This window comes from Staurois parvus, unplaced genomic scaffold (genome assembly GCF_062004578.1).
Source record: "Staurois parvus isolate SC_StPar_1 unplaced genomic scaffold, SC_StPar_1.0 ptg000310l, whole genome shotgun sequence".
Lineage (NCBI taxonomy): Eukaryota > Metazoa > Chordata > Amphibia > Anura > Ranidae > Staurois > Staurois parvus.
In genome coordinates this window covers 450441-465021 of record NW_028318106.1, presented here as the reverse complement: position 1 = coordinate 465021, position 14581 = coordinate 450441, and the positions used below count along the sequence as shown (strand labels likewise).

Here is a 14581-nt window from a genome sequence, read left to right as displayed (position 1 = left end):
CACCAGGTGAATATAAAGAAAAACATAGAAAACTAATTGGTAAGCTGCATTATAATAAACTCTTGTTTTTTTTAGTTAGGATGTGAACTAAAGAAGAAATCTCATTAAGATAATAATGTATAAACCTGTTTGTTTGTTTGTTTATTAATGATCAAATACCGTTTCTGTAAAAAAAAATGCTGTGGGATTCCATAGAAAAGAACATTTTTATTGCTGCTATTATGGCCTGTGAGCTCTTCCCCTGTATGCAGCCCAATTTGTAGGCATTTCTATTATGGAGCCCATGCAGAGATCAGTTGATATCTCCCCCATTGCTGTGAGTGTGTCTGATCTCAGAACTGTTTAGGCCACATTCACACCTATGAATGGCCACAAGGCTGATTACATGCCAGGACCCCAGTGGTGGTTCCCAGCAATTAGCAGCCCCCCTGTAATTCAATTGGGGCCGATCACATTTAACTGCTCATAGAGCGATCACTTATGAGTAATTGGCTCTGGGTGCAGACGGATCACTCACAAATGATTGCTGCGACATCGAGGGGCCATGATTAACTGTAGGATTTGCAGCCTCCCATTGCTTTCAAAAGGCCTGCCCAATGCAGCTAATTGCCAAGGATCCCCACTGGGATCGGTATCGGCATATTCACAGGCATGAACGTGGCCTTATTGTTACAGGCAGTCTTGCTGATGGTTTTACTGCCCCTGTACCACTATTCCCTTAGGAGTTGCTGAAGTTTTAGATCCCCCTATAGTCCTGGCAACACACATTTTCCATATAGACTTTCATCCAGGTGTCAGTAACCAGTCTTTGAGTTTTTTTTTTAATTGTGATTTTATTAGCAGAATGTAACTTGTATAGGGTAAGGGGTGTACGGGATGCCCAATGAAACCAAGGACAACTTCCTGCAACTATATACAACAAACAGTCTCTTTTGGAGAGCTAGCTAGCATTTCTTGTAGTACCACCCCAGAACCCCAGACCCTAGATACTCCTTATCCAGCTGTTCTGGGTGTATCCCTGGGGTTCCAGTGTCTGCCACATAAATGGTGAAACAGTCCTGCGTGGCAGGCTAATCCAGTTTCCCACTAGAGTGCCTCCTTCGCCTATCTGGCCCAGGGGGTGCAGGTCTACTCACTCAGTCCTTGTCCTGTGTTGCTGGTGGGTCAGTGGTTGCTACCAGACCTTTTAGCTCCTTCCCTGTCTCACAGGTGGTCCTCTCTCAGGGGGGCGGTGAAGTTCCGAGCTTTCCTCCTTCCAAGGTCCTCTGCCTGTAAGTGAGCCTCTCCCCATTTGGGTGCCATCACAGGCTCCTACCTTCAAGCTTCACATCCTTCTCAACTCTCTTCCAACAACACCCTGCTACTAAGCAGGTTTGGTTGCTCTTAAAGGCTGTCCTGGCCCCTTGCCAAGCCTCCTGTTGGGGATTGGCCAGGTTCCTCTAAGAGTACAGGCCAGCCACTCCTCAAATCCGCCCACTGCTTCTAGATCTTTCTCTAAAGTTCTAGAGCAGGGGGAAATTCCAGAGGACTGGTCTGCAGAGCCTTTCAGCACTGGCCACAATTTGACCCCTGCTAGCTATCACACCCAGTCTGCTACTCAGCCTCTAACTAACAATAGGAGTCTAGCTCCATCTCACTGACCAGGAAGGTGCTACACCCCCCTTTGAGCTGCAAAGTCAGCCAGACAGGGTTGTACACGTACCATGCCAAAAATGATACCCTTGTCACATTTGGTGGGCAGTACTGAGTACCAAGTGAATGAGGCCTGCCCAACAAACACGCTGCCAGAGCATTTGCAGTGCAGGATTTACAGGGTTAAAACAGGCGCTGAGGAGGCGACATATTGCCACCTTACCATCTGCCAAGTGCTTCTAGGTAGAAAAAGGCTAAAATTTCTAGCTTTTTATTGTCCCTGTTGCAGATTTTCCTTCATTTCCTTACTGTTGTCACTTTCACAGGAAGTGAGGAGAAATCTCACTCTATGGCTGTGTTTGTACCTGTAGTTGAGGAAGGGGGGGGGTGAGTATACAATCAGGAAAAGTGGTAGCGTTTTTACCACCCCCACAAATACATTTAGCTGCAAAGGCAGTGGACAGGGAGCATACATGGCAAAAATGAACCCCACGTTGCTTTTGGTGAGTGGTACCGCCCACCAAGGGTGACACATTCAATGCATTTACACAAAGCAGTATGGTGATACAGAGCTTTATAGTGACATAACTTCTGACTGCCTGTAAAATACCCTCTGAAAAGCAATCCACCACAGTTGCTCTTCAGAGGGCAAAGCTCCTTATGGAGCAATAAATATCAAATCTAACCCTTTCAAACTCTATGTAAACTTAAAATATATTGTGCTGGTCAAATGTATTAAACATACATGCTTATCCCAAAATTGCAGAGCCATACAGAAAAGAAAAAGGGACTTTTTAAGCACCAAAACTACAAAGAAAAAAAAAAGATCTTGTATAAAAAAAAAAAAAAATACAAATTTATTGAACATAGTACATCAATGAAAAAACAGACAATACATAAAACATAATTTTGATGTGGATGGCAATGATTAGGCTTTATATCACCAAAGAGAAAAAACCCAACGCGTTTCAATTCATTGCATTTATCATTTGAATTTTCTTCAGGGAGAAAGGTGAGATGCCATAAACAGTATTCTAGAAAATAAGAAAGTAATTCAGTGAAGAGAAAAAAAAAACAAAACAAAACAAAAATCAAGAAAACAAAAAACAAACCACAGACCATATGAAGAGTGACTCATCGCCATTCATAAAAACAGAAATTTAAAGGAGCCTTGCTGGTTAATTCCAGGCATAGTCTATGCAAACAGAACCCTCAGTGGTCCAACTAAGTGAATGAATGCTAAACATGATCATAAAAACCATAGATTACCGTATTTTTCGCTCCATAAGACGCACCTAGGTTTTAGAGGCAGAAAACAGCAAAAAAAAATTCTGAACTAATGGACTGCAGACATAGTACAGGGGATGACCAGAGACTGCGGACACAGTACAGGGGATGACCAGAGACTGCGGACATAGTACAGGGATGACCAGAGACTGCGGACATAGTACAGGGGATGACCAGAGACTGCGGACATAGTACAGGAGATGACCAGAGACTGTGGACACAGTACAGGGGATGACCAGAGACTGCGGACAGCACAGGGATGACCAGAGACTGTGGACAGCACAGGGATGACCAGAGACTGCGGACACAGTACAGGGATGACCAGAGACTGCGGACATAGTACAGGGGATGACCAGAGACTGCGGACACAGTACAGGGATGACCAGAGACTGCAGACATAGTACAGGAGATGACCAGAGACTGCGGACATAGTACAGGAGATGACCAGAGACTGTGGACACAGTACAGGGGATGACCAGAGACTGCGGACAGCACAGGGATGACCAGAGACTGCGGACAGCACAGGGATGACCAGAGACTGTGGACAGTACAGGAGATGACTGCTGACCTTTGGGGGGGGGGGGGAGCGGGTACCTGAATTTGACAGGTACCCGCTCTTACTTCTGCGGAGTTGTTCTTTGACCTTACCTGTTCCTCTATCCAGCCGCGTGCTGCCTACCCAGCTTCTGTAGTGTCGGTGCTCGGCATGACAGCCGGGTGCCCAGTGCGCATGAGCAAGAAGCACTTGCGCTTTGTGATTGGTCCGGCGGTTTCTGGGATCTGTCATGTGTCCCAGGTACCGCCTTACCATTCACAAAAAGCACCGTTTCTTGCGCATGCGCACTTGGCACCCGGCTGTCATGCCCAGCGCCGACACTACAGAAGCCGGGAAGACAGCACGCCGCTGGATAGAGGAACAGGTAAGGTGAAAGAACAACTCCGCAGAAGTAAGAGCAGGTACCTGTCAGATTCAAGTACCCACTCCCCCCCTCCCCAAAGGTCAGCAGTCATCTCCATAAGGTCCCACTGCAGAGCTGAGCGGCCGGCCCGGTATTCTGACACGGCGGCGGTGGAAATACCGGACCGGCCGCTCCATATTCGCTCCATAAGACGCACTGACATTTTCCCCCCTTTTTTGGGGGGAAAAAAGTGCGTCTTATGGAGCGAAAAATACGGTAGATATATTAAGTCTATTGGCATTCTATGTAATATATGTGAGAAAAGAGAAAAGAAACTCACATGAAATTGTCTAATGGAGGTCAATAGGGAATTGAAAATAGTAACACACCCCTCTATCAAGCACTTAGATCAACCCTGGCATCTGAAACAAAGGGAGATATCTATATGGGGAGAGGCAAAAATATAAAAAAGCAGCCTTGTCCCAGATAAATTTATAATCCACTTCAAGTATACAGATAGATGAGTCAATAAAGGCGATAAATATACCTGGACTAGATCACCGATGAGCTTCCCCTGTATGACGTATCAAAGTGCGGAACCAACAAAATGTTTCCACAGCTGGTCTCTAGAAGGTATACAAAAAATAAGATACTAAATGTAGCTACCCATAAAGATCAAACAACAGGCTCAGTCCTCACGCACACGGGATGTTTTGATAACGCTGGTAATGTTAGCTGTGTAAAGTCACGCTAACAACGTGCGTTATTCAGTTTTTTTTAGCATGGATGGATCCAATCCATCCTGCGGGGATCGTCAGCTTTCTTTACAACTTTTTTTTCTAGCCAAAAAACATTGATTACAGTCTATGTGTGCATGGACACATAGGATAACATACCTTAGATTGTACACCCCTTGAGGGTTAGGGACTGATGTGAATGTACAATATGTATGTAAAGTACATCACCGACCTAATATCCAAATACCACCTAAAACGCACTCTCCGCTCCTTCCTCACAAGACCTCCTTCTCTCTAGCTCCCTGGTCTCCTCCTCCCACGCCCTCCTCCAGGGCTTCTCCAGGGCATCACCCATCCTCTGGAACTCCCTACCCCAATCCATCAGACTATCACCTACTCTCCTCTCCTTTAGGCGCACCCTGAAAACGCACCTCTTCAGGGAAGCCTACCCTGCCCTCTGCTAATTGCCGATCTCCTCCACTCTTCCTACCACTCCATCCCCCACAGCTTTTCCTCCTGTACCACTATCCCCTCCCTCCTAGATTGTAAGCTCCAAGGAGCAGGGCCCTCGAACCCCTCGTGTATCGCATTGTATTGTTATTGTACTGTCTCATGTACTGTCTCCCATTGTAATGTACAGCGCTGAGCGAACTGTTGGCGATATATAAATACTGTATAATAATAATAAAGTGCTGCGTAAATTGCCAGCACTATATAATCCCTGAAATAAATAAATAAATAATGCTGGGGGGTTACTGGCTGTGGAAAAAAACATCAAAAGCAGCAGCTGTAAAAACGTCCCGTGTACATGAGGACTTATATTAAGGTGGGAACAGCTCAGAGAACCACTACAGCTCCCACTTGCAGAAAGTGAACTGGGACTAATGCAGGCCATAGATGGGGAGAAAATCGGCCGATTTTTCTTTAAAAAAACAAAAAATCGGTCGTTCAATCGGCCGACGTTACCAGGAACGGTAAAAAAAATTGGCCGATTTTCATCCCGTCTACAGCCGGCAAAAGGTGTCCCTGCAGAGAGCTCCGCTATTTCTTTGACAGTTCCTTGACATTTATAGCGGCTGCAACATTGTATCTATTTGTATCCATTTCAGATACAGGTGTTTTTATTCAGAAACAAATAGATACAATGTTGCAGCCGCTATAAATGTCAAGGAACTGTCAAAGAAATAGCGGAGCTCTCTGCAGGGACACTTTTTGCCGGACTGGAATTCTTCTTCTTCATCCTCTTCTTCTTCTTCCTCTTCTTCTTCTTCATCCTCTTCTTCTTTATCCTCTTTTTCTTCTTCATCCTCTTCTACTTCTTCCTCTTCTTCTTCTTCTTCCTCTTCTTCCTCTTCTTCTTCATCCTCTTCTTCATCCTCTTCTTCTTTTTCTTCTTCTTTTTGTTTTCCTCTTGCAGGTCACTGCTCATGCACAGATTTTTTTATCGGTAAAAAGATCGGCCGATATGCCCATAATTGCCGCGAAAATCGGCCGATCGGCAAAATCTGCAGATCTTTTTCCAACTTTACCGATAAAAAAAATCTGCCAAAATACCAAAAAATGGCCGAACAATTAGCCCACTAACGATCCAAAAATCGGCTGATTTTCGACCCATCTATGGCCTGCATAAACAGCGTATATAGGTGTCCGTTTATGACACAGAGAATAGCTGCGATTCAACAGATCTCAGCTATTCTCTGGTCATTCACAGTTTATGACACTCAGGAGATCATGTCAGCCCTTCACTGGAGATCTGTGTTCTCCCTCCAGATTCTCCAGCCCAGAGCTGGAGAATCAGAGGGACCGCAAACTAAGCAGAGATAAATTACCTCTGCTTAGTAAACTGATCTTTTACTGTAATCTCGCGAGATTATAGTAAAATCAGCCGTTTTCCAGCGTTTGTAGACCGTTCTCCAGCGTTTGGAGACCGTTCTCCCTTCGTTCGGAGAACTGCTTCATAAACTGCATTCACAGGAGAACTGTGTTCTCCGTGAATGCCGGAGAACTGAGCAGCGATCTATTACCGCTGGCTCATAAACAGACACCATAGCCGTTAGAGATCAGTGAGACCAAATGAAAAAGCACACCAGTTGCTCATTAGGTAATCAAACACTCAGTGGATGGGAGAGATTGTCTTCCCTCACTAAAGATGTCCACCACCGACATCCGGGCTGGCGTGACATCACTTCCGGCACATACGCTGCGTCATTTCCGGTCCAGCGTGATCAGTGCCGACACGTTTGTGTGTCCCAGAGTTGCTACACAACATATCTCCAATGGAAAGGGAGACAAAGAAACAAACGCTCAACCCAAGCAAAGAAGAGAAGGGACCAAAAAGAAACCCCAATTCCACGAATGATCATGTATGGGGGCTACACGTACCGGTTGCAAGGCAATGCCATAAAGATACTTAGAGCAACAAAAAAAAAAAGCACACACACACATCATATGAAGAGTTACTCACATTGCCATTCATAAAAACAGAAATTAAAAAAATATATATTTTTTTTTAAAAAAATATTTTTTTGGTCCTGTTTTTATCAATGGCCATGTGAGTCACTCTTCATATGGTGTGTGTGTTTTTTGTTTTTTGTCTTTTTCTCTTCACTGAATTACTTTCAAATTTTATTACTTTTAATTCAATGAATTGAAACGTGTTGGAGTTTTTCTCTTTGGTGATATATAACCTAATCATCGCCATCCAAATCAAAATTATGTTTTATGTATTGTTTTTTCATTGATGTACTATGTTCAATAAATTCATATTTTTTTATATAAGATCTTTTTTTCTTTTGTAGTTTTGGTGCTTAAAAAGTCCCTTTTTCTTCTCTGTATGTTTTTTATGGCTCTATGTAAATTTAGAGAAACATGTTTTGTCGAGATTACATTTTTACCGTTCATTTAAAATGATGAAGCAAACTCTGACATTATTATTTTATATCCAGAAAAGAATGTCTCAGAATTTAGATTGATGCCATTGGTAGGAGATGGAACTGGCCTCTATTATTTGTGTGGGGCCCCATTAGGAATGAGTCATTTCCGGCAGTTACAGAATGTGTCACTTTACACTTTTTTATGATAAAAATGATTAATACTGAGACAACTGTCTTCCAAAAGATTTCCTTTTTCTCTTTGCTAAAGTATGAGTCATCGTGATTTTGTTAATCATTCTGCCTCAGAACTTCATGTGCGACTTCTCACACCTGAGCAGTCATATTTGAAATTGAGTTGCTGTGCAATCAAAACATAATTTATATATATATTAATCACGGTAAATCAAGCTTCCCCATACTGATCAATCAGATTCAGCCTGGCAGGGCAGTGAAATGTGTTACATAATTGTTCTGTGCTTTTAAAGTAATCTTTAGTCCACTAGAATACGTCAGATGCAGGTAGACATGTGCGATTCGTTCGTTAAGAATCATAATTCGGACAAAATTTCTATTTACAATTATAATAGTAACAAATTTAAACAATTCCAAAATAACAAAATTAAATTCCGTCCAAAATAACAAATTATTCAAATTCAAATTGAATTTGTAACTAATTGGAAATTGAATTCGAGAACAAATTCAAAATGTAAACATATTGCTGACTATTGCTAATTTCCTTCAAAGACTGTGGGTATTAGTGTTACAATAAAGCCATCTTCCGAATTTCTAAAAGAATAGAATAAAACAGAATAGACAATAAAGGAATAGAATAGAAAAAAAATAATATATTAGAATAGAATAAAATAGAAAGAATTTAGCTATCTTCTGAAATTCCATTTCAAATAGAATAAAAAATAAAAGAAGAAAATAGAAAATAAATGAATAGAATAGAAAATAATAGATTTGAATGGAAAATAAAATAATAGAGTAGAATAAAATAGAAAGATTGTAGCCGTCTTCCAAAATTAAAAAAAAAAAAAAAATAGATTAGAAAAAAAAATAGAGAATAAAAGAATAGAATAAAATAGAAAGATTATAGCTGTCTTCCAAAATGTGAATTTCAAAAAGAATAAAACCGAACAGAATAGAAAACAAAAGAAGAGAATAAAATAGAAAATAAAGTACTAGAATAGAAACGAAAAGAATAGAATAGAAAAAAATAGAATAGATTGGAATAAAATAGAACGAATATAGTAGTCTTCCAAAATTTGAATTTCAAAAAGAATAGAAGAGAATAGAATAGATAAGAAAAAACAGAATTGAATATAAAATACAGGAATAGAATAAAAAGGATAGAACAGAATAGAATAGAATGGAAAGAATATTGCCGTCTTCCGAAATTTGAATTTGGAAAAGAATAGACTAAGACAGACTAGAATAGAAAAGAATAGAGTAAAACAGAATAGAATATAAAATAAAAGAATAGAATATAAAATACAGGAATAGAGTAGAAAAGAATAGAATAGAAAATAAAAGAATAAACTATAAAACATGAGAATAGAATAGAATAGAAAAGGATAGAATAGCAAAAAAAAATACAATAGAATAGAATAAAATAGAAACAATAAATTTGGATCGATTTCCTATTCAAATGTGATTCAAATACTTTGAATCCATTGGAAAAATTTGAAAATGAATAAACAAAATGAAACAAAACTACTTTTATTACGAATATGACAAAACAAAATGAGTAACTTAACAAATTGATCCAAAATGAAACACATTTTTTTGTTCTACAAATGTCTAGATGCAGGTTGTGATGAAACAGCTTTGTCTATGAAAATTTTTTTTAAAATGTTTAGCAAAAAAAAAGTCTGAGATGTTGAACAAGGTGTACAAGCTTGTTAGACATCCTATTCTGGAACCATTTGTGGTGGGGTCAGGTACTGATGTTGGGTGACCTGACTTGCCAATGGCTATTCTAATTCATCTCCAATGTGTTCAGTAGGCTTGAGGTCACGGCTCTACACAGGACACTCAAGTTCCTCCATATCAGACTCAGTAAACCATGACTCTATGGAGCTGGCTTTGTGCGCAGGGGTACAGTCATGATTGAACAGGAAAGGAGTCTTCCCCAAATCTTTACTACAAGGATGGAAGAGGACAATTGTGTACAACACACATGTCAAACACAAGGCCCATGGGCTGAAACCAGCTCACCAGGCCATGACGCGTGGCCCTTGCACCCAGTCCATTTCCCCACCTCTGGCTCTCACCCTCTGCTCCCACTCCCCACTGTCATTTTTAAACGTAGAAGCCTTCTGTGTTTACAATGGACAGCTTTGCTCTCAGCGGTCCCCAGATCTATCAAATCCCTGCATGCACGCATGGTGGGAGAGATCTCCCTGGAAGGTGAGGTAGAGCCTACACAGGGAGGTACTGGAGCTGTGTCAGGTAGGAGAGAGTAGAGATGTGAGAAAGCTTTGGGGGGAGGGTTGGGGTTGCACACTGTGCATAGCGCACGTCTAAACCCTGCACTCAATACACAGCACACCCCTGAACTCTGCACTCTGTAAGTAGCGTACTCCAGAATTCTGCACTCTGTGCGTAAAGCACTCCAGAACTATGCATGTATCACACTCCTAACCCCTGCATTCTGTACATAGCGCACCCCTCAGTGCTGCTCTCTGTGCATAGGGAACCCCTGGAACTGCACTCTGTATGTAGTGCACTCCTGAACTCTGCACTGTGTGCATAGCTTCATTCTGAATGCTTCACTCTGTCCATAACACACTCCTCCTGAACTCTGCACCCCGCATGTAGCATTATCCTGAACTCCGCACTCTGAAAGTAACGCATTTCTGAACTCTGTACATAACGTAATCCTGAACTCCGCACTCTGAAAGTAACGCACTCCTGAACCCTGCACTCTGTACGTAGCAAAATCCTGAACTCTGCACTTTGTAAGTAGCACACTCCTGAAACCTGCACTGCACGTAACACACCCAAGCTCCACTGGCCCTTTGAGGGCAATCATACTGCTGATGCAACCCACGATGAAAATGAGTTTAACATCCCTGGTCTATAATGTATTTGTATGCTGTAGTATTAACACTACCCTGCACTCTGTATGTAATGCACTCCTGAATTCGGCACTCTGTACATAGTGTAATCCTGAACTCTCCACTCTGTACGTAACACACTCCTGAACCCTGCGCTCTGCACGTACAGTGGGGATCGAAAGTTTGGGCACCCCAGCTAAAAATTTGTATTAATGTGCATAAAGAAGCCAAGGAAAGATGGAAAAATCTCCAAAAGGCATCAAATTACAGATTAGACATTCTTATAATATGTCAACAAAAGTTAGATTTTATTTCCATCATTTACACTTTCAAAATAACAGAAAACAAAAAAATGGCGTCTGCAAAAGTTTGGGCACCCTGCAGAGTTAATATCTTGTACTGCCTCCTCTGGCAAGTATCACAGCTTGTAAATGCTTTTTGTAGCCAGCCAAGAGTCTTTCAATTCTTGTTTGAGGTATCTTTGCCCATTCTTCCTTACAAAAGTCTTCCAGTTCTTTGAGATTTCTGGGCTGTCTGTCACACACTGCTCTTTTAAGGTCTATCCATAGATTTTCAATTATGTTGAGGTCAGGAGATTGTGAAGGCCATGGCAAAACCTTCAGTTTACGCCTCTTGATGCAATCCCCCGCGGATTTCGAGGTGTGTTTAGGATCATTATCCATTTGTAGAAGCCATCCTCTCTTTAACTTCAGCTTTTTCACAGATGGCATCAAGTTACCATCCAAAATTTGCTGAAATTTTATTGAATCCATTTTTCCTTCTACTCGTGAGATGTTCCCTGTGCCACTGGCTGCAACACAACCCCAAAGCATGATTGATCCAACCTCATGCTTAACAGTTGGACAGAGGTTCTTTTCATTAAATTCTGTGCCCCTTCTTCTCCAAACGTACCTTTGCTCATTCCGGCCAAAAAGTTCAATTTTAACCTCATCGGTCCACAGAACTTGTTTCCAAAATGCATCAGGCTTGTCTATATGTTCATTTGCAAAGTTCAAACGATGATTTTTGTGGTGAGGACATAGAAGAGGTTTTCTTCTGATGACTCTTCCATGAAGACCATATTTGTACAAGTATCTCTTTATAGTGGAACAGTGTACCACAACTCCAGTGTCTGCCAGATCTTTCTGGAGGGATCATGCAGTCAAACGTGGGTTTTGAATTGTTTTTCTCACAATCCTGCGAGCTGTTCTGTCTGATATTTTTCTTGGTCTTCCAGATCTTGCTTTAACTTCCACTGTTCCTGATGACTGCCATATCTTAATTACATTCCGAACAGAGGATATTGACATCTGAAAACGCTTTGCTATCTTCTTATGGCCTTCTCCAGCTTTGTGAGCGTCAACTATTTTCAGTTTCAGTTTTCTAGACAACTGCTTAGAAGAACCCATGGTGCTGATTGTTGGGGCAAGGTCAGATGAGTCTGGGCATTTAAAACCTTTGAGATTGACATAACCTGGTCTTCCCAGACGATGATTGAGAACAATCCATGACACTGGCATGTCTCAGCTTTGCAAAGGGGGCAGTGCATGCTATAAATTCTGCAGGGTGCCCAAACTTTTGCAGACGCCATTTTTTTGTTTTCTGTTATTTTGAAAGTGTAAATGATGGACATAAAATCTAACTTTTATTGACATATTATAAGAATGTCTAATCTGTAATTTGACATTGGATGCCTTTTGGAGATTTTTCCATCTTTCCTTGGCTTCTTTATGCACATTAATACAAATTTTTAGCTGGGGTGCCCAAACTTTCGATCCCCACTGTAACATACCCAAGATCCACTGGCCCTTTGAGACCAACCATACTGCTGATGCAACCCACAATGAAAATGAGTTTAACATCCCTGGTCTGTAATGTCTTTGTATGCTGTAGTATTAACACTACCCTGTACTCTGTATGTAATGCACTCCTGAAATCTCCACTCTGTACGTAGCACACTCCTGAACCCTGCACTCTGTATGTAGCACACAGTTTTAACACTACCCTTCACAAACCCATATAGTAAAAGTAGTCCATGTGTTCAACAAATAAAATTCTGATACTATAACTCTACATTACCTACTTTAAGTGACAATAAAGTCTGCAATACTTACCTCTGGTTCAATGGTCTGATGCCTTCATGGTCCCTCACCGGCATCTTCTTCCCTGCTTCTTCCAAGTGCCGGTCATCATCCATCTTGATTGGTCATTACAGATGGACATCACTCCTGTGCATGCGCAGAGGTGCAGTCATCCCAGCACACAGGCACTGTGCTGGAATAGAAACTGGGCTGCATGTGCACAGCTCAGTGTATTTTCTACAGAAGGCTGTAAGAAGACAGGTATGTTTATTTTTTTTTTGCAGAAGGGACATTATTATTGTCAATTAGGCTTTGTATAGAGCCAATTGTACAGTTACAATATAATTCTATACAGAAGCATTGCATGCCTGTCTTCTCACAGTATTTTTTCTTGTTTTAGACTCCATTCACATTTGGCATTTGGGATATCGGGAAGAATCGCTGTAATTCTGCCTGCTGTCTCAAATCACACAAAAAGCATGTTCAGGTGCCATTCATTTTCAATGGCACATACATGTGGTGCGGTTTTGCCACAGTTTAACCTACTCCTATTTCGGTGACAACCTTTGCGCATTGCGATTGCTGTGCGGTTTATTACGGCAAAACGCACTGCATTTTAGTCCCATTGAAAATGAATTCCGCTTGAATATGCGTTTTGCAATTGCAGCGCGATTTGAGATCGCAGGCAGAATTGCAGCGACTCCGCCCAAGATCCCAAAACGTCAAATGTGAATGAAGCCTTAGACTTTAGTTCCACTTTAACTCAGTAAAGTAACAGAAAAATTAAGAGAAAAAAAAAATTGGGCTCCGTTCACAGAGCTTATACACCAGGGTAAGGATCTTACTATTAAAAAAGTGACAGTTATTGTCAAATGAGATCAATGAGATGTAAAGATTACACTCACATGGTCAAAATAAAGATCCTTATTTTGTGTTTAAGTTCCATAAATATGAATGTACAGTATTTCTGGTGTAAAAAGCTTAACTTGACCTAATATACATTGCTACTTCCATAATCCAGTGTTGAGAGATAAAGGCTGTCCTGTTCATATTTAAAAAGTATATAAAGCCATTTTTTTTTAGATGATGTAAGGAAAGGTTAGAACTCTTAAAGGGTTGTATGTTCCCTGCTCGCTATGTTTGTCCTGGTGACCACTGTCAATCTTACATTGGCTATCAAAACATGAATAGAGGGGAAATCTTCCAAAATTTGCTTTAACATTTGAGAAATGCCCTGTGTTGTAAAGGGAAGTCTCCTCAATGGTACACAGGCAACAAAATAAACAAAAACCTATCCAAAACAAAAATAATATATATTTTGCTATAAAGTTTGTATCCAGTTGGTCACTATGAGGCAATCTAGAATGGTTAAGATATTTCTTAGTCCATTGAGAAGATTATAAGGGTTTGAATGTGTCTCTTTACAGCTACAGACAAGGTTGCCTTACTAATCGGGAACATGTCCTACAAAAACCACTTGCAACTTAAAGCTCCAATGGTTGACGTGTACGAACTCACAAACTTACTGCGACAACTTGACTTCAAGGTTGTATCTCTTCTTGACCTCACTGAAGTCGAAATGAAGAATACGGTGGATGAATTCTTGCTTTTACTGGACAAAGGAGTTTATGGTAAGAAGCATTTAATAAATACGGTTATATAGAATTATGATGACTTAAAGCCCAACTCCATGAAAATGAACCTTTTACCCCGCTCCAGCGCTCTCCTCTTTTGCCCGAAGCTCCAGTCTATAAGCAGAGCTTTGGAGTCCTTACATACAATGCAGGGACATTACACTAGTATTGTATGTTTTGCACCCAAGCTGGTTGCAGCCTACAGAGGAGATGTGGGGGACCGGTTACAGCACTGGAGGGATCCTGCTGTAGCAAATAATAGGGATTCTCCCTAATCCTCGACATAACGAGCAATTAACCATTGCAGTGCAGAAGAGCCCCAATACAAGGGTTTTTTTTTAATTTTCCTGGAGTTTGAATTTAAATTCAAAGTTCA

General features: G+C 41.1%; 1 protein-coding gene across 2 annotated transcripts in view; it reads left to right on the top strand.

Moving 5' to 3' along the window:
• MALT1 (MALT1 paracaspase) overlaps window positions 1-14581 on the top strand; it is a 253242-nt gene that overhangs the window by 201481 nt on the left and 37180 nt on the right. For both annotated transcript variants that reach the window (XM_089683427.1, XM_089683426.1), the window contains exon 10: window positions 13999-14202. In XM_089683427.1, coding sequence (XP_089539553.1) covers window positions 13999-14202 — 204 coding nt within the window. The remainder of the gene's footprint in view (window positions 1-13998; window positions 14203-14581) is intronic.